We start from the raw sequence: 21210 nt of genomic DNA on the forward strand, positions 1-21210 counted from the left end.
TTACAATACAGAATCAAAGATTTATGTTTTAAACAGGCAGCAGCTAATATCAAGAGGGAATAGATATATTACAAATAAGGAATTTCCAAGCAGCTAATAACCTTTCCCTACCCACCATATCCTAGGATACATTTTAAGGTTTAAGCATAACATATACATTGAAAATAGCAGAAACATCTGGGGTTTATTATAACACCACTTTGCTAGTCCAGGGCATTGTACTAATCCCTGCAGGCCGATGCTCACCCTTGACCTGCCAAACACGATTACCGCAGTCAAGCAACTTCCCCATGCTCCACAGCTGCTCTCCTTCCCCCACTCCCGTCAACAGACGTTAGAGCTACTATCCTATAGCAACCAATCAAGAACTTTGGTTGCCATGGTCACAGCATGGAGCTAAAAGATAGGATCACAAGGATGATCAGTGGAGTCATTTTGCCAGCAATGCTGGGGGCAGGCGAAAGACACACAGAGCCCCATAGTGCTACTAGAGTCTTGTCTCCCCATCAAAGAGCCCCACAGTGTAAATCCCCTCCTTCTCCCTTATGCCCCCAGTCCTCATGTGGCTCTACACACCTCCAGTGACTCTTCCTTCCAAATCCCAGTCACTCCTTCCTCTCTGGACAGAGTCCTCCCTTCGCCCTTAAGCATTGCTCATGCCCAGCAGGAGTGAGAGCAGCTCCTAGTGTCAAGAGGTTGCAATGTAGCTGCCTTCTCCAGATGAGCCCAGCTGGCAGGAGAGTTCAGGTGAGCACTGCCGTGTAAAGCAGCTACAGAAACCTCCCTCTGATCCCCACTCAGCAGCCTGCCCCAGCCAAATGAAAGATGGGGTGGGGGCAAAGTTGGGATGTTCACATTCAAGCTATGACCAGATTTACCCCTGCTTACTTTATGGGAACTGAGGCAGTCCCCCTCCATTCTGAATATTCCCACTCCCAAACAGGTATTTGGGCGAACTGTTCTAGCAATATTACATCGTCACTGTCCTTCAGCTTTCCCTCCTAGATTAAAGTGCATTGATTAAGTGCTATCTTCATTTTGGTGGTGGACCACTTGAACCTTTGCTGGTTACAGTATTCTGTCCAATTTGTCCTGCAGGATAATTTGGAGAAGTGAATTTCTAAAAATAAGCCTGAAGTGTCTTGCTTTTCAAAAGTTCCATTTCTCAATAGCTTGGCAAAACCTCTGTGTTAAAAGTAACGATACTTACTTTCACTTTTTTTCTGTGTGTATTAAATTCAGCCCGCCGATCAATTGAAATGTCTTTTTGGAGTTATGCCATGGTGAAAGAAATGTGCATTTAGAGAATAAATGAAATTGATTCTCTGCTGGTATTAAGGGGATATCTAGATGATGATTTAAATATAACCCCGATCCCTCTCTGAAGAAGCACCTGGCAATTCTGGTTTTGGATTATAGTGTGTCTCCACAAAAACTTTATGAGGTCATGCATTTTCCCTTCCCCCATTACTCCTGGCTGGAACTTTTACATGTGGCGTGCTCCACGCTAGAGGCTTTATGAGAAATGTAGATACTAGCGCTGGTGAAAAAGACACAGTAAGCACCCAGATACTAACCCAGCCCTAAACTGGCAGCATTTTAACAAGGGGCTCCCTCAATGAGTGACACATGTGCCATTTCCTCTGTAGCTCATTCCCTTCTCTCCCAACTCAAAAAATCCTTCAGTGCTTCACTTTCCTTTCTCACCTCAAAAAAAAAATCAATTAAATCACACCCCAGATCCATCCAAAACTCCCCACACCTCGGATCTGCCCACCTATCCACTCTCCCCCACCCCCTTATGAGCTTCTCTAGGCAGTCCCATCTATCAGCTGAGTCTCACAGAGGCAGCTGTTGGGTCATTCTGTAGCCTCTAGCTATAGGATGGCTGAGATGGGTGAGAAGCAGGTCCCTTCTGATAATGATGGGCTGGGTGGGGGTTTGGGAATATTTGTTGCTTGTAGTGAGTGGGTCAGCCTGACCTCGTCTCCCCTCGCTGGGTCAGGGGAGGGAGCCCTCCCTGGCTTGCAGGAAGAGGGTCTAGACCAGTGGAGGGAAAGGGTCTTTTCTATCTTGTGTGAGAGAACTGGGGAGGAGGAGGAAAAGGGGAGATCAGTGCTAGTGCTACGGAACAAACATGAATCCCCGGCTAACTGACTGGAGAACAGCCCTGCATTCATCTTCTGTAAGTACATTCCTTTGCCTGGGTTGTTGGTTTTTATCTTATCTGCTCAAAATTTATGGAATCAACATAAATGGGTGCAAAGCAGTTTTATGAATGTAATTGGCCTAATAACCATATTCCAAGCACTTGGTGCCTCAAGTTGTTACTTATCCTACAACTTCAAAGCATTTTACTGGTCTTGTTTGTTCTGTTCCTCTTTGGGACTGATCAGAAATGGACTCTGACTTTTTCCAGGAAATTGACAGTCCCTGGTTAGAGAAGAAGCCTTTAGTTACAAATTCACCATGAAACAAGGCAATCCAGCGATGCCTGGCGTCCTGTTAATCTGTCAAGGGAGTTCTGTACCAACTGGAGTTTTAAAAAAAGGAAACTAGCTATTCATAACATTCAAACGCTCCCCTGCTGGGGGCTGATTTCCGCTTTTCTAGAGAGAATTGACTTCCTAAGACTATCAAAAGAACACTTTAGTCAAAGATTTGTTCCTCGTTAAGAGTTATTAATACGGAAATAAAGGCGTTATTTGGGAAAAAATACACTGGTCTCTCGCAGCAATCTTTATTTTTCTTACTTACGGACAGCAGCACTTTCCAAATCTGTGCCATCCAGCTGTTAGCAAATTTCACAGAACCACTCCCTAAGGGGGCTTTGTCCATAAAAGCTCCAGCATTTTTATGTAACCAAAAATTAAATACGGCTTAAACAAAAAGATGCACTTTTTCCTGACACATCCCTGGTGGAGGAATTCTATGATGTAATAACATTCTAGGAGGGCTTAAAGGCCAGGGGCATTTACAACTGAACTCGTCTTCTTGCTATAACTGTGAGGGGCAAGTTTTTGCATCCGTTTGCGCATGCCATAAATCTGCACTAACAACTCTGAAAAGGTGAAACATTTTGCCATTTCTTTGCAACTCCTAAAAACATGAAGGTAGAATGAGAAACTGCAGTTTCTTACTTTGCAGAACCTGAGAATAAGATGACAAAGGTGCTGAAAACACCTGCATATCTAAAACCACCAGGTATACACAAATTCCACCTGTAAGTCAGGTTAACTATTAACTTAATGAAATAAGTATCAACATTACTGTTTCTCTTTCTCTTCCTTATCAGCTGTTGCCCTACTGGAGACCACACACAGAACCTCAAACCAAAAGCATGAAGTCCAACCTAATTTCTTTCAAATGTTATGCTTGAAACACAAAAGACTATTCACTGTTTTAGTTTAAATGGCTAATTATCTTTTTTCTTGTTCCCTGGCTCTTTTAGAGTTATGTGCTGAGGTCACCCGCAGACTCATGTTTGAAAGCAGTGGGTCACTTACAGAGGGTAGAAGCAGTGTAGACCTCTTTCAACAGGACTCCACTCCATCTCCAGCTTCTGTGAACTAAGGACTCAATCCTGCAAAATGTTGAACACTGTGGTCTGTCTAGCAGGGCAGTTAAGCACGTGCTTAACTTTAAGCATGTGAGTAGTCCCATTGAAGCTAATGGGATTATTCACCTTCCTTACAGTTAAACGTGTGCCTACGTGCTTTGCTCTTCGCAGGATCCAGCCTTGAGACCTCTGCACTTCTCCAGCAGGGGGATGAGGAGGGAAACGTGGGACTGTGCAATTGCAATGGATCAAAATTGTCTGCAGAGGGGAGGAGTGAGCTGGGCCCAGTGCTCTCCCTATGCTCTGTACTGGTGGCACTGGTCCAGCTGCACCGACAGCGTGCCGAACTGGGGCTGAACATTCCAACCCCGCAGCTCACTGAGAAAATCTTTGATGGGGGCTTCCCACCTCCCATAATCAGCAATAGCACATTCCTTTGCTACAGTGGGCATGAAGGCCCCCGGGAAGCATACATAACTGGGCCAAGTGAACGGCACTGGAGCTAATTAGCATCACAATCCATTCTTTGCCACTTCTGGAAGCAGTACAGAGCTTTTCCCTGTGGCCGGCCTTTTGCTCAGGAAGAGATGGGGACAATGAGAACAGGTTCAATTTCACCCTCCTCATCTGGCCTCTTTGTGCTGCTCAGAACTCGGTCACTAGCGTCACAGGTCAGTGGAGATCTCCCCTGGGGCAGAGGAGCAGCTCCGCTGGTGTAAAGCAGCAGAGCCGGGTCCTCGCCAACTGCCTCATCCTGGCAGTGGGTAGGAGGTGGCGTGTCAGTGCACCCAAGCTCCATCAGCTCTCCACTGATGGGGCCAGGGCAAGCTGGCATTAAGTTAAAGCAACCGAGGCTGCTCTAACTCATGTGGAGACTTGGGCAGTTTGAGAAAGAAGGAGCTGTTACTGGTGCTCACCCACCTCCCCTTTGAACAGGCCTTGATGCAGGAGAGAGTCTGAACTAATCATTTTAATTTTTGGCATCCAAAGACCCCTGGGCACCTTAGGAATATGAGTTCAGAACTAAGTACCATAAACAGGGCAGCATGAGAAGATGAGGCATCAAGACGCTTTTTGGCTATTGCAAGCATCGCAGTACTTACCAAATAAAAACACCCAAGAAGCATGAAGGTACTCATGGGTTTTCATCTAAGTAATGTGCTGCCTTTCCTTAACCAATGCTACAACTCAGGGTGTCAGATTTAACCTGCATGACAACTCAATAGGAAACCTTAACACACACAGCAAGAATTAACAGAGACTAGCTTTGGGTAAATTAAAAAAATCTAACCTGAGATTTAACAGTAAACATCGACACTTTCCTCCTTTATCCAGAGCTGGTAATTGACTTCAATGTTGCAGCTATTGCCAATGAAGTGCACTGAAGGAGCAGCTACAGAAATCAAAGCTGGTCATAAAGAGTTTTACAAAGCTTCATCAGGATTTAACTGCCTTTCTCTGTCCCTGATTGCTGCTTCTTTTCAGCATTTTGAAGATATTCTTAATGTGCACTAGTGATGATTAATGAGGGTCTTCCAAAGGACAAAAGAAAGTAGAAAGAAGGAAGGGGCGGGGGAGATTTGGGAAAGATGCAGGTTTGTTTGTTGTTACATTCAATACCAAAGCCAAAGAGACCATTTAAATATCATTTTCATGATGAGGACTAGATGGCTCACACATTGGATTGGGAAGGGGCACACAGAAGGTTGGTAGTGAATGGAAGTAGGAACCTCCTGATAATTGAGGCTTATCTACATGGGAAAATTGCACCAGTTTCACCTCAGATCTGAATTTAAGCCAGGTTAGTTACACCAGTGCAAATCCAAGAGTAGACACTTCTATTTCAATTTAAGAGTATCTTATTTTGATTCAGTTTAAGTCGATTGGGAATAAATTTAAGATAAATCAAAATAAGAGTGTCCACACAGGGATTTTCACTGGTTTAGCTAAATTGGGTTAAAACCTGATTTAAGGTAACCCAGTGCAACCTTCCCATGGAAACAAGGCCTTGACCCAATAGTAGGAGTCAAAAATGGGCTAATCCTGCAAACACATAAGCATGTGAGTAACTTACTTATGTGAGTATTATCATGGATCTTAATGGAACAATTCACGTGAGTAAAGTTACTCAGTGCTCACATGTTTGCTAAATCGGGCCCAAAGGCATTTCAATCGACAGCTTTTAGGAGATCTGTGTCAAATCAATTGGGGGTCCGAGTCCACTTTAGATGAAAAGTCGCCCAAAACACTATAGTCGGCAGCCCAATTGGCAGAGAGTCCAATGACTGAAAGGGTACTGCACTCTCCCTGCCCAATCTCCCCTAAAGGTCATCCGCTTAGGACAGGGTTGAGATGGATTTGCCATGCAGCGGGAGGGTTCTGTACCTCTTCTGGGGGCAAAATGGAGATGCTGAGGAGACAGAGAACCTAAGTCTCCAGCACTGTCAAGCTGCTCACTTCCATAAGCGTTCATTCAGGAGACTTCCAAAGGAATCAGTGGAAGGAGCGCATACGTTGCCTGATTCTATGCCTACTGAAGACAATGGCAGAGCTGCCATTAACAGCAGGGGTGCAGGATCCAGCCCACAATACCCACTGAAAGTCAGGGGAATCTGCCTTTTGAAAATCTCTCCCTAACTTTTTTTTAATTTAGTCGGTGCTCAGAGGAAAGAAGAGAGGGGAAGAAATCAATCAAAGCACTGATGTATTTACTCCAACATCCACAGGATAAAATGCCTAAACTGGGCTCAAGACACTTATTTAAAATGATAATCTCTCTCTCTCTCTGTCTCTCTCTGAAAGCTGGAGAACATACCTTACTTAGCATTAGGGTCTGAACTTCCAGCACACAGTCAGGGAAAGCTGGGGAGTGTTTTCCCTGAATCAGGACTGGCTGACTGGGACCATAGGCAAGAGGCATGTGTAATGACCAAGAGGTAATTTATTTGGAGCAATGCCTAATTTCAAGCAAGAGTGACCTGATGGTCCCCCTTAGATCCACTAACAAAGGAAACATTCCACATGTGGTTCCTGCCATCCATGCACCGAAGGTGGCATTCAGTTGCCTCTCTAATGCTATTCCCCTTCCCTGCCTCCAATGGAGGGAACTCGACAGGAGATTCAGGGAAAGGGGAAGAGATTGAACACATAGCAATGAAGCTGCAAAGGGCCAGAGCTGGTCAGAAGGCACAGTGTCTCTGCATGAATGTCCCGGACTTTTCTCAGAACCCTTGGGATCAGCATGAATCTCTGGGAATCCTCTTGGCTAGGGGCTGGGCCACACGGATTTTCCACACCTCCTCCTCTAAGCCCCCTCACTGTGCTTAGCCAGGACCAATGTTCAACAGGAACAGAAAACTCAGAAAAGATGCAATGTTGAGTTAAAAGAATATATTTTTAAAATTCGTTTTAACAAGCAACATTCTTAAACCCAAAGAAATTATCCAGTTGCTATATGCTCCTGGCATGTCTCATAGTCTGGGCAAGCAAACTGTGTTAGCCAGTGTGACTCTGGGGTTCTCCTCCTTTAGCACAGCACACCAGTGTTTGTATTTACTCCCTCATATGCTTCAATGCAATTAATGTAGACAAAAGTAATTCCTAAATCAAAGTGTATCTAGGAACAGAAACAACTGGAGAGGCCAGAGCTGCTGGAGCCATGGAATTCAATCTGGCAATGGTTCATAGGCCTGAAGGGGCCATTATGATCACTAGGCCAACCTCTACACCACAGGCCACTAATTACAGCATCATGCCCATAACTTCTCTTTGAGCAATAGTGTATCTTCCAAAAATCCATCCAGTTTATCTAAAGACTTCAAGTGGTGGAGAACCCACCACATCCCTTGTAAGTGGTTCCAATGGTTAATTACCCTCACTGATAAACATGCTGTACCTTTTTTCTAGTCTGATCTAGTTACCAGTCATTTCCTGCATCCTCTGGAGCTCCCGCCTGGATGGAGTGTTTTGTCCATGGTTCATTGGCAGTCTGCCCTTTCCAAGAACAGGTATGACTAGCAGCTTTCAGAGTCTGGTGTCTGATTTTCAATAGCCTGGTTCATCTCTATAGACCAGATCGAGACTTCAACGGCTGACCAAGCTGCAGATGTCTGGTTGCAAATGTTCATTTGCAGCGGTACAGCCGAGAACAGTGGTGAAAAGCCGACGCTGGTACAGCTAGAATATGGAATATGACAATGTTCTGCTTTCCGTCTCCGTCAGCCGCGCTAACTCCCCCGTGGAAAAACCTGCCAGGGGAGGAAAGCTCATGGAGCTCCTCTCCGTCCGGGTGGGTGGGAGTTGCTGTCGTTTGGACCTAGACCACTGGGGGAAATGGCAGGAAGCCAGAAACATCTGTGCCTTTGCAGGTCTCTGGCACTACACTGACACTCTCTGGTCGTGCAGGTCCAATGCAGTCGCGCTGCCAGGATCTCCTCTGTCTGCTGCTGCCCCCAGAGCCTCCCTCAGCGAGGAGTTCCCATCACAGAATTGGGTGAGAGAAAAACGTGCATTCTATCTGAGACACCTACCTCTTTTCTCACCTCCTCCCCATGAATCCCCAGAACCGGAGAAAGCCCTGCAACACCCCTTTCTGAGCAAGGAGGGGGAGCTCCATGTTTAGAGGATCCTTCCATGTGCTAATGTTTAGGGCTTGATCTGGACCTATGTTACTTCTGGATCTCTAAAGCAATCTTCATATATTGGGAAGGCAGTGTGGTCTAGTGGATAGAGCACTGGCTCAGGAGTCAGGAACCCTGGATTCTATCCAGGCTCTGCCACTGACCTGCCACAAGATCCTGTGCGAATCGTTTTCCCTCTTGTTTTCCCCTGCCTTTATCTATTTAGACTGTAAGCTCTTTGGGACAGAAGCTGTCTAGCAGTATGGAAATTACTCTCAGCTGAGATTCTAGGTGCTGCCATAATGCACATAACAGCAATATACTCAATGCAGTTCCAACCTACAGGCAAATTCCATTTGCACAATAAGAGGTCATATTTTATATTGTGGCATTAATAACCAATATACATTTCCCAAATAACCAATACACATGTCCCAAATATAATACAAAGACTAGGACTGAAAGCTGCATTCAGTGATATTTCAATACACAGGGGACAGAACACCCAATACACTACCGTTAAGAAACACTAAGTAGCCTACCACTAACTTGTAGTGCCCAACAGAATTGTTAGATTTCTCCTAAAATACCAATTTATGAGATTGCTTCCTGCAGTACTTGATTTAAAATCGAGCTTTTCTGTCATTAGCCGCACCCATGAAATCGTCCTTCAAGCATCCCTGCAACTGTATTTTACCAAGACTCTCAGTTTACTCATTGCAAAATCTATACATGAAGCTGTAACATTATTCTTCATGGGGGATCTCAAGTATTAGGTGTACAATAATATAAACTGCTGTGCAGGTAATCAGTGGACAAGATGAGGGCTACTGCCACATGAACAAGCTGTTAAGTGGGGCTGAACATGAATAAAAGTCCCAAACGCCAAACCTAGATCTGCCTGATCTGGATTGCCTCTTCTTATGGAGATGAAAGGGACAATCAACCCAGCGGGGCTGATAGAGGCAGACAAGGCATTAAAGAAATGATCCAAACAAACAATCTCAACACTGAATTGTGCTTACTTTGTTTAGTCCTATGGGGACCTGGCTCAATATCTAGTTGGCCCATATATAGGGCCAAATTCTGTAACTCTTTCTCAGCCTTGCCAGAATTAGGATTGCTTAATTTGGCCTCAGCTGACCAATCCACATAATGGGGTATGTTTACACAGCCCGCAGAAGCCAGCCTCTCAGCCTGGGTCCACAGACTCAGGCCTGTGTCCTACTAATGGCTGTGCAGCAGAAGGAGCTCGGGCTCTGGAACCTACTTTTAGAGCACTAGTACGAGACCTGCTAGCCCAAAGTCTGTTAACCCTGGCTGACAGGCTCCCTCCTCCAGGCTGTGTAGACGTACCCAGAGTGTCTCTTTTCCCAGAAATCCACCTGGGGAACTCCCACACTCCCATGAGAGTTATGCCCGTATCAATGAGCAGATGGGTGCCAACAGGATTTTGTGCACTGAATGCCACAAGTGAAGCAGAAGTAATTATCTCACAGGATCCACGAGTTGACGTACCAGAGAAACACAAATGTTCAAGATAGTGGGTTTACCAAAAAGTTCCCCATTCATTCTAAGAAAATTTGTCGCTATATTCAAAGCATTCCCTAATTGTTTTTTCCCCTTAGCAGAAATAAAGCGGCTCCAAATACCAGAGGGGAATTGAAAGATGGGAATGAGAAAAGGACAGTACAGTATGTTCATTAGCATCTGTATGACCTCACACTGAACTTTTCATATTCAGATCACATGGGACCAGAGCAGAGTACGTGCCAGGACTGTGCTTCCCTCTCCCAGTTCACCTGCGCGCATAGCTTTGACACTGCTGCACTTCCGAACTCTTAGAGGGCTGCTCGATCCAAGCTGCCACTTTTGCACGGCTTCCTGCCATGTTAAAGACGCTGATAAAATACAAATAAAGTCAAAGCACTGAAAGATCTTAATAAAACATGCCCTGCCTCCCACACAACTACACTGAAAGCTCAACAGCTGTCTGGGGTAGGCAGCTGCCTGCTTGCTGAAGCTGTGAAATGAAAGGTTTGGGATGTTTTGGCAAACATATTCCGAGCCAAATCCTGCAGTCCTTCTCAAGCCATGCTCCCACTGACCACAAGGGGAGTTAAGTCTAAGTGGAGGCCCTGCGTGACTTCTGCCACCAATTGCCAGGCCTTCCTTGCTCCCAGAAATATTTCTGACACACAGAATCAGCGATTGTCACCACACTCTGCACTTCGCTGGGGCTAGGGAGGGGAGACATGAGACGACAGGATGAATCTCTCTCATGCCACAGGGCACAAGCTGACAACTGATTAAACTGCAAGGCAGGTGAATTTTGGATAGAAAGGAAGGTGAATTTTCCCAGCATAAAACCCCACCCAGCTGAGCCATGACTTGGGGGAATGACCTCGATTGAAGTCTAGTCTTCAGCATTCTCTACTCATGTCGTGCTGGGGATCTGAGCAAAGTTAGATATACGTTATATCCCCACATCACAAAGCCTAACACAACAGGAAGAGAGACTCCTGGAGAATGGGCCAAGATTATGAAACTCTCACCCCCCTACCCCGCGCAAAACTAGAATTACATTTCTGAAGCCAAAGACTGGTGATTTATTCCAAACCATTATTCTGCCCCCCCAAAATACAGTGGAAGCCTCAAGTCTAGGGCTGGCCTTCAGGAAGCTGAGAGTAACACAGAAGTGAGACATTTGGATTTGTGAGTGGTGCTCTCAGAGCACCCTCTAGTGGCCAGAGAGGGGCACCATGGGAGTAGCTAAATTAGAGGAGTATAAAAATTCAGGATTAATGGCATCCAAGGACGTACTGGAAAAAAAAATCCCAGGACCTCACTTGAACCAGCCTTCATCTAAAATCATCATCACATCAGTATATCAGGTTATAGTCCCCGTGGCAAATACTGACTAAGAGGGGTTGGATAAGTGAGGGGACGGCTGATGTTTTAAAACAGAAATTACAGAGCTGGCATGGCTCTGAGTAATTGTACCCCGCAAAAGAATGAACAAATATCCTCTCTTCTCCCTTGACAGAAAAACGACTTCTAATTTACACACATCTATGTCGGAAGTCCTTTTAGGTACGTTCTTTCTGAAAACATTATTTCCCAATGTCTTTTGCTTACAATCAGGTATAAGGAAACTTCTGGAGAACACTTTTCATTCAGATAAGGTTTAAACATTGCAAACATACTCTACACTTTTGAAATTTATTGACAGGTTTCAGAGTAACAGCCGTGTTAGTCTGTATTCGCAAAAAGAAAAGGAGTGCTTGTGGCACCTTAGAGACTAACCAATTTATTTGAGCATAAGCTTTCGTGAGCTACAGCTCACTTCATCGGATGCAGACTGTCTTTCCACAGTATGCATCCGATGAAGTGAGCTGTAGCTCAGCAAAGCTCATGCTCAAATAAATTGGTTAGTCTCTAAGGTGCCACAAGCACTCCTTTTCTTTTTGAAATTTATTGATACAACTCTCTTTTCTGTTAACATGACCAGTTAATAAAGATTGACCATTTTTTTCTTTTTTTTTACATTTCATATTTTTCCATAGCAAGCTCTGTTGGTGTTGGCACCTAATTTTAATGAAATGTTAACTTATTATTAATTTGTACTGTCACAGCATCTAAGAGCCCCACTCACTCACAGACCAGGACCGCACTGTCCTTGGCACTATATAGACACAGAACTAAAAGAGGATCCCTGCCCAAAAGAGCTAAAAGTCACTTATGCTTGTGCTTAAACTACGTTCCTTGTATTTTTCAATTGCAATCCTCACATTAAAACCATGTTTAGCTTAGATTTTCTCAGGCTGGAACAAATGAATTTAGGGTTGCCCACAGAGAATTCTGAACTGGAGAAGGGAGTAATTTAGGGTTAACTGAAACACTTGAAGTGCATTCATGAGGTTCTTTGTACAGCTTGAATGACTCACACAAAATATTGACACTTGGTTTGTTTTCTTGTATCATAACGGAACATGATAAACTATCAGTGCTGTTAAAGTTGCATTCACTCTTGTTACTTTTGGAATGTTAACAAAACACTGATTTGGTAAGAATTCATAGCATTTCCAGAACTTCTAACATTTTGCGACATGATTGTTCTTCGTTGTTTGACTCTCGATTGTAAGCACCTGCCCCAAACTACTATTGGACATTTAGGGCTAGATTTTAAAAAGAGCTCAAGACTAGATTTTCCAGGACTCAGCAACCTCAGCTAGCGGGTCCTGATTTTCAAGACAGTGCAGTTCCCATTTAGGCACCTAAATAACGCTCAGATTTTCCAATGTGCTCAGCATTCAGCAGCTCCTACTGTGACACTTGTGACCAGATTTTCAGAAGGGCTCAGCACCTTTTGAAATTTGGCCACATATTTTGGGGCCTAGATGGGGAGCTCAGCTGATCCCAGACTGAGAGTGTTGAGTTCAACCCCTTACCATCTCAGCTAGCATTCATAGTTGTTTGGGCGGGTACTGTTTCACACCAATTTATGTTTTCTTTCTGTCTCAACTAGTGCATTTGCAGTAGTCTCAGGAGGGAAGACAAGTGAGACAAACTGAGATTTAAGTGTTAGCTCACAAGCTTTGCCAGGGGTTAATGTTTTAAAATCCTTACATCACTAAACAAATCTGAACAATATTATACCAGAGACAAATACGTTCAGCCTTCCCCAACTACCAATATTTGCACAAAGTTTAGGAGAGTTTCTTTACTTATTTCAGGGGAATACCTTTCTATACACAGCCAATAGTTATTGGATAATCATACTGTAGCTATACTGGTATGTACTTACAATTTTATTTGCATTCCAGTGGCTATCCTGGAGTAGCTCTTGGTGTGTTACGTCAAAGGCAATTGAATAGTGACTGATCTCACATAGTACACAAACCATGAAGATACTTACATGCTTTAAACGAGATTCATTATCAAATTGTTCTGAAAATGGTCTGGTATGTTTGGAATCATTCACACGTTGCATAGAGGTAAAGGGCTTTTCCTTCCCAGTCATATCAGGAGTATTTAAATATTTTGGGTTGGAAACGATAACATAAATTTGTCACTTATTCGGCAAGATTATTTTCCCCTAGAATTGGTCAAACATTAATTTGAAAACAGCTTTGGCTAACACCTCAAAGGATTCACAGATCTTCATCGCTCCTCCAAACCTGCCTTCTTCCATCCAGATCTTGGCTCGCCTTTCAGATCTCTCCTCAGAAATGTGCATGATTATCTATTTAAACTTAACATGCCCAAAACTGAGCTCTTAATCTTCTCCACCAAGCCCTTGGTTCTGCCTTTCTCTGTTACTGTGGTCAGCACCACTTCCTCCCATCATTCAAGACCTCTGGCTTCAGTGAATGCAATTTTCCTCTCCTCAAGTCCATTCAAAAATCACAAAATCATAGAAGTGTAGGACTGGAAGGGACCTCAATAGGTCATCTAGTCCAGTCCCCTGCACTCAGGGCAGGACTAAGTAATAACTAGATCATTCCTGACAGGTATTTGTCTGACCTGTTCTTTAAAACCTCCAATGATGGAGATTCAACAAACTCCCTAGGTAATTTATTCCAGTGTTTAACTACCTGGACACTTAGGAAGTTTTTCCTAATGTCCAACCTAAACTGCCCTTGCTGCAATTTAAGCCCATTTCCTCCTGTCCTATCCTCAGAGGTTAACAAGAACAATTATTCACCCTTCTTGTTGTAACAGCCTTTTATGTACTTGAAAACTGTTATCATGTCCCTTCTCAGTCTTCTCTTTTCTAGACTAATAACAAACCCAATTCTTTCAATCTTCCCTCATAGATTATGTTTCCAGGAGTTCTCAGGACAAATTTTTTGGTGGCCTCAGAGTGCGGCCACCAACTCTTGCTGGTGGCCACTCTCACACTTTTCCCTAAAATACTTAATTAGTTTTAGGAAAACCAAATAAATATGCACATATACACATCCAAATCTTTGTAATTTATGTATTGCTAGCTAGTAAGTCCGTTGTGAAAAGTGATATTAACAAACATACGAATATCACTACTTCACCCTCCCCCTCACCATCACAGCCCAGGAGGCTCTGGCCACAAGAAAAGTCCCTGGTGGCTGCATTTGAAAAACGCTGTTCTAGACCCTTAATCATTTTTGTTGTTCTCCTTTGGATTTTCTCCAATTTCTCCACATCTTTCCTGAAATGCTGCTCCCAGAACTGGGGAGTTCTCCAGTTGAGGCCTAATCAGCGCGGAGTAGAGAGGAAGAATTACTTCTCGTGTCTTGCTTACAACACTCTTGGTAATACATCCCAGAATTATGTTCACTATTTTTCAATAGTTGACTCATATTTAGCTTGTGGTCCACTATGACCCCCAGATCCCTTTTCCGCAGTACTCCTTCCTAGGCAGTCACTTCCCATTTTGTACGTGTGCAACTGATTGTTCCCTTCCTAAGTTGAGTATTTTGCATTTGTCCTTATTGAATTTCATCCTATTTACTTCAGACCATTTCTCCAGTTTGTCCAGATCATTTTGAATTTTAATCCTATCCTCCAAAGCACTTGCAACCCCTCCCAGTTTGGTATAGTCCACAAACTTTGTAGGTGTTCTCTCTTTGTTATTATCTAGATCATTGATGAAGATATTGAACAGAACCAGTCCCAGGACCGATCCATGAGGGACCCCACTCGATATGCCCTTCCAGCTTGGCTGTGAACCACTGATAACTACTCTCTGGGAATGGTTTTCCAACTATATAGTAGCACCCTCAAGGCTGTATTTCCCTAGTCTGTTTATGAAGTCATGCGAGACAGTATGGTGCTGCTAAGGTTGTATCCCCTGGTTCTTTGTTCTGAAATTACTCCCTCCATCTTTGCTTCCCACCTTCTCCACCATAACAAACTTATCTCTACCTAGAAGACCCTTCACAGCTTAGCCCCACTGTGATAGGGTGCTCAGAGGGCTGGGAGGCTTGGTGGCTAGTGAACCTGACCTCCTTGTCCTGCTGTCAGGGGAAGGGGTGGTAACAATGCCTGGTACCTGCCCCCAGGCCAGGAGCATATGGATCTCCCCGATGCATCTGGGTCCTTTGCCCGTAAGTGGGGCCCTGTGGGAGCCGAAGCGAGCCTAAATCCACCGACATGGACTACTTCCTACCTATGGGCCCCTTCAGTTTGGGGCATGGCTCCTATGGTCCAAACAATCACAAGCTTCACAGACAAAGTCCCTGCAAGACCTGCTGCTTTTTAAAGTGGGTGGTGGCTGCGGAAGGGTCTACCAGGGCTTTCCCTGCTCTACGGCCTCCTCTCAGGCTCCACCTTCTGTCAGGCTTCCCAGAGAAGGATCCCTCTCTCCTGTAGTCTGTCCACTGCCCCTTTTCACCAGCATGCTCAGCAGGCCCGGAGGAGTGGGGTGACCAGGGCCCAGTATTGCCTTTTAACCCCTTGTAGTCCAGTGTGGGGTTTGTATACCCCATCACACCTGCCCTTCCTGTCGACCCTAGTAAGGTATCGAGCTGTTGATCTAACCCACTCACACAGTCTGACTCCATCCCCCAATGACCTCTGCTCTGCCAATGATGCCACACTTTGTTGCCCATTAATCCAATTTTCTTGCAAGCACCTTCATGCTTTCTCCTTTCCCACCCTTTCCACCTAGTAGGAGTTCCCTGCTCATATCCGCAAAGCCATTACCTTATCCTCCTCCCAAACTCTCCATAAAAAACTCACCTGAGCGGTGATGCTTGTGACCAGGCAGTTGATGTGCTTATTTTACCAAACACAGTCATTTCACTGTGATTTTGTCCAGCCCTCTCCCCTCCTGTTTGTTCTCCCCTTCTGTACTCTTTTCACGTGCTAACATTGTCAGCTCTTTGAGGCAGGGATGGTCTTTATATGACAGGTGCGTACAATGGGGTCCTGACTGGAAGATACTGCAATATGAGTAATAACAACAATATTGTAAGCTTCAGCATCCACTTGCTGTGGCTTTTGGAGGAAGCATCTGAAACTGACAAAAAGTCACAGCTTTCTGATGTCAGTTTCCCCTTCTGCCAGGGAGTGAGTGCTTCTCTGCGGGATGCCCTGGGGTATTCCATTGGTGTCGCAGAATGCCCGCCAACAGAACTGTTCAGCCTATTTGCAAACTTAGTTAGCATAGCAGGTCAATGATGTCATTTGGAGAGAAGCTGTCAGCTTCCATCCATTTGTAATACTAAGTTTCTCAGTTTTTCCACCACCTGTACTCACAAGAGCCTGACGTGCCCCACTGAATAAAGACACAATAGTTCTGGAGTTAGGACAAGCCAGATAAAATTGATTTGTTCAAGACCATTTGAAAGCGAGAATAATATTGTTCCTTCGCACAATTTTAGGGATGAAGAAACTATGGCAACAAACAATCCCTCAGATGATCCTTTTTAATATTGGCACTTAGCCCCTATTCTACTCTGTGCAATGAAAAGTGTTAAAAAGTTTGGGTTTTTCTTTTTCTTTGTTTCTGTTTTATCTGAAAGCCTTTTTAAATTTGCATCTCTGTCTTCTTTGACGGATGTTCTGCAGTTACCTAGAGTAACTTTAGAAGACAATTCAGTTAAAAAGAAAACCTCCCTGTGTGATTCATTTAAATAATAAAGCTGATTCTGAAGCTAATGACAAGTTACAAATTAAAACAATGCTTCCAGCCCCAAGACTGAAAGGATCTGAATTACTTTGACATCAAAAATAGAAAAAAGGATTGAGAAAAGCTAGAATTTATTTACTAAGTTTATCTCTAGTGGTACAGAGAATTTTAGGAAGAATTCCTTAGCTTAACTGCCACATTTCATATCCCAGAAAACCAACAGACAGAGACACCTTAAAGGAGATAAAGAACGAAAACCTAAAGCATAAAACTAGTATCTGCTGCTCCGCCCCATATGTTTAATTTTTTGTCTTTCCCACTTTGGAATAGCAGTTTTCATTAATAGGTTGAAATGCTGAGCTTTGATTTTTAATGTTACTTACTATCAAAAAAGAAAAAAGAAGGTTCTTAACAGGTAAAAGACATAACTCACAAACCTCAGATCAGCTGTTTGAACGTGTTCAGTGACAGAACTAACGCATAAAGGTGCATTGTGTTTCACATGAAAGTTTAAATTGTACATTTAGGTCTCAAGCCTACAAACACTTACACATGGGAATGACTCTACATGAGTTGTCTCGTCACATGCACATGTGTTTAAAGGACCCGGAATTTAATTACATAAAATGAAATGAGACTTAGGCCTGACTAGAAACTTTTGCAGCTACAGCAATGTCACTTAGGGATGTGATTTTTTTTCACCATATTTCTTATACCTAGCATAGATGCAGTAATACTGCCGAAAAAGTACTTTTGCTGGTATAGCTTATTGTGTTTGGGGCACTGGTATAAGCTAATACTAGCAAAAGCTCTCTTTTGCGAGTAAAAGGTACATTTATATTCGGAGGGTTTGCCAGGATAGCAATACCAGCAATCCCTTTCTAATGTCGGCAAGGCCTCACAGCACCTGGCTGACGAGCAGCTGGCTGGAGCTGAATCCTGATAAGACTGATGTGATGCTGCTAGGAAGAAAGGCATACTTCCAACAACTCACCTGCTCCATTGCAACCCCTGCCCTTGACAGCACCTGCCCTTGGATTCTAAGATCAGACAGCATGATTGGGGTTGTCACTGAGTCATTAAATGCAGTTACATACCCAAATATCCTTGCTGACAAAGAATTTCCACTTCCCTCTGCAGTTGGTCAGAGGACAATGCCCCCATCCTATTGCATCCTGATCTGGACCCATGTGTTTGGAATTTCCCTACACCGGAGAATGAGCCTATAGGAAGCTACACCTGATTCAGCAGCTCATCTGACACACACAGGGTTTGGGGACATAAATCCCCCCATTCGGTGCTCCCTACACGGGCTCCCCATTGGACACAGTTCAAGGTCTCTGTACTGATTTTCATGGCCCTGCTTAGAATTGGCCCTACTCCGGGAGAGACCATCTCTCTCCTCATACAATGATGACCTCACATAACAACTTTGCTCGGCTGGAAAAATTAAGTTGTCAACAGCCCAGAGAAGAGTAATCTCTGCAGGAGACAGAAGCTCCATGAAAACTGGACTGAGACAATGGAACTCATCACCAGACACAGTTAGCATGACTGCCGCCATCTCCGCATTCAGAGCGAACTGCAAAGCCATTTCTTTGACGTTGCTTACCTATAACCACCCTTTCAAACACATCTCCATCCCCACACTATAAACTTATATCACCCATCTCCTCCCCCACAGGGAGCTGCAAGCTTGTTCCGGTCGGCAGGGCTGGAAGGAAAGGAGTACTTGTGGCACCTTAGAGACTTAGGGCTGGAAGGGAGAGGGATTTTGGCGCTTCCTTTTTTTTGGAAGCCACCCAGATATTACAGTGATAACAAGCAACTTTATAAAACCTAGATGGATCGAGAGATAGATAATAAAAAGGTCAAAGGAGTATTTGTACCTGGTTTTGCATCGTAAGGGAAGCCTCCCCTGACGTATCTAAAACTCTTATTCACACTCATTAATAAGTGCAAGCCGTGCAATCTGTCTCTCACTGAGCAAGACAGAGCGAGAGAGGACACACATGGCGGTGGTGTGGTTTACTGGCATGAGACTGGGATAGCTGCCACTAGTGAATTACACAAGTCATCTCCAATGGCTGATTATTAAACCTTTATATTGTGTGACAGCATCCTGTGGGTCACAGTGCATTAAAAGAAACATTAATTTCGGCATTTGAAAGCATTTTCACATTTTCCGCTGCTGCTCCTTGTAAAGCAAGGCGCCTTATCTAACAATATTCCAACTGTACCAATGAAAGGCAAGAGATTTAAAATAAAAGAGATCTCTAGGCTATAGAGGGCTGATTCTCTGCTACCCTGCACCCCACAAAGTGAGGATGACTCTAAATTGCTACCAAATCTGAATTTCAACATTTTACACTCATTTTGCACTGTTGTAAACCACTACACAGGGCCACGGGGAAATCAAATTCTGGATTTGTTGTATTTATATGACAGTCCATTATAGACAGCCCAACCGAGGTCAGTGCCTCACTGTGTTAAGCACTGCACAAACACATAGTAAGAAACAGTCCCTGCCCCAAAGAGCTTACATTTGAAATGTGTATAAAATAGCTTGTTGATAAATCATGGTGACATAATATAAGGTCTTGAGGGCAAGGTCCTGTCTTCCTATGTTTCTATAGTGCCTGGCACAACAGGACCCTGATCCTGACTGCAGTGATTGAGAAATACTAGGATAAAAATAATACATAACATTAATTAGTAATAAGGCCCAATATCCTAGGCTCTGATCTAGCAAGCTGATCCACATAGGCAGGTACCTACAGCTGTTTCTAGCCCAGACAGCTCACAAAGCACCTGACCTTAAAGTACCAGGGGTCTGGTTTATCAGACCAGACTAATTTGGGGACAGTGGGGATGGACAGGGGACATTTTTTAACAGTGTGTTCTTTTTGTTAAAATCAAAAGTTGAAAGCAGCTCAAAAGTTTGGGCTCAGACACAGTCCCAATGGAGATGAATTAGGGGGCAAAGTGCATGCAAGGTGGCCAAAGGACACCATAAATGCAGCTCATCAGATGGCTCTGTGGTTTATCACAGATGCCAGGACCACACCGGAGTAAAAAAATAAACTAAAATCTACTTGCCAAGGGCTTACCTTAAAAACTTGAATGACATGTGGCTGACACTGGGCTCTCCCTTTCTCTCTCTCACACACACACACTAGTGTCAGCTTAAGGCTCTGTACAAAGTAAGCCCATTATTACAGACTATTCCTAGTTCACGTGGGTTATCTCACGAGGGTCGCCGCAAGAGAAGTGCCGTGGGCGTGGGGAAAGCACTAAGGAGCCCGCTGGTGCCAGGGGGATCTCACAGGCTGGCCCCGAGCTGCTTGGCCGGCCCCGAGGAACCCCGGCTCGGCGGATCCCAGCGGCGCTGCCAGGCAGGAGGGAGCAGCGCAGCCCCAGCGCTGGGCGCAGCGCGGAGCGCGCAGAGATGGGGAAGCAGCAGCCCCGCGCGGCCCCCTCCCCGGCTCTCTCGGGGCCCGGCTCCCGCAGCATCCGCGCTGGGTCAGGCGGCGGGGCTCCTCCTGCCCCCCAGGGGCACCTGTGCCCGGCGGCGGCGGCGGCGGGTCACCCGGGGAGAGGACGCAGGGCTCGCCCTGGGGGGCGCAAAGGGACCAGGGCGCGCAGCGAGCCACGGACTCCGCCAAGCCCCGAGAAGCAGGAGAGAGAGGGGGGGGGCACTTACCTGCCACAGGTTCGGCCGCAGCGCCCCCGTCCTGGGGATCCGCTTTCCGGCCAGCCCCTTTGCCGCCCTTCTTGCCTTTCCTCCCTTTGCCGTCTCGCTTCTTCTCGGACATCCCGGCCGGTGCTGCCCTCGCGCCCGGGGACGCTGCGCCCCTCTCCCCTGCTGAGCTCCGGGCCCCGCTCTCTGCCTGCCCCGGGCGCGCCGGCTGGAGCAGCGAGCGAGCCGGCTGGCGGGGGAAGTTCGCCTCTCCCTCTGCTGCCCCCTTCCCCTTGTCCCGGCTGCGGGGTCCCGCTCTGCTCGCTGCCCGCTCCTGCTGCTGCCGCTGCCACCTGGGACAAGGCGCCAGGACTTCCTGGAAGTTTTGGGAAACTCCGCTCTGCTGCGTTGCTTTGCCCCCTCTTCACTAATACCCGCCCCGGGCACCGCAGGCTGCTCCGGGAGGAGCCTGTACAGGTCCGGGGCACAGGGCTGTGGGTGGGTGGGTGGGGAGGAGCGGCGGCGGCGGCGGCGGCGAGAACCCGACAGAGGTCGCTCGAGCGGCCGGGAAATCACTGTGCGCACGCCTGGTGAGCAGGGACACGCACCTTGGCCCGAGCGGCGGCAGCTGCGTGCTGCTTTTACCGCCCCCCGGCTGCAAGCGCCTCCTTGCCCCGCGGGGAGCTTTGCGCGCCTGGGACCCTGTCCCCCGCCAAAGCTCTAGCACAGAGGGGAGAAA

At 45.6% G+C, this 21210-nt stretch overlaps 1 protein-coding gene across 10 annotated transcripts in view; it reads right to left on the reverse strand.

Annotated features, from left to right (window-relative positions):
* Positions 1 to 21210, reverse strand: part of NRG1 (neuregulin 1) — a 707377-nt gene that overhangs the window by 215405 nt on the left and 470762 nt on the right. The window contains exon 1 of one of the 10 annotated variants that reach the window (XM_073345926.1): positions 20496 to 20857. The exons of the other annotated variants lie outside the window; for them this stretch is intronic. Coding sequence (XP_073202027.1) covers positions 20496 to 20607 — 112 coding nt within the window. The 5' untranslated portion in view covers positions 20608 to 20857. Of the gene's footprint in view, positions 1 to 20495; positions 20858 to 21210 lie in introns of those variants that run through there. 10 annotated transcript variants of the gene reach the window in all.

Source organism: Lepidochelys kempii, chromosome 5, assembly GCF_965140265.1.
Source record: "Lepidochelys kempii isolate rLepKem1 chromosome 5, rLepKem1.hap2, whole genome shotgun sequence".
NCBI classification, from domain to species: Eukaryota; Metazoa; Chordata; order Testudines; family Cheloniidae; genus Lepidochelys; species Lepidochelys kempii.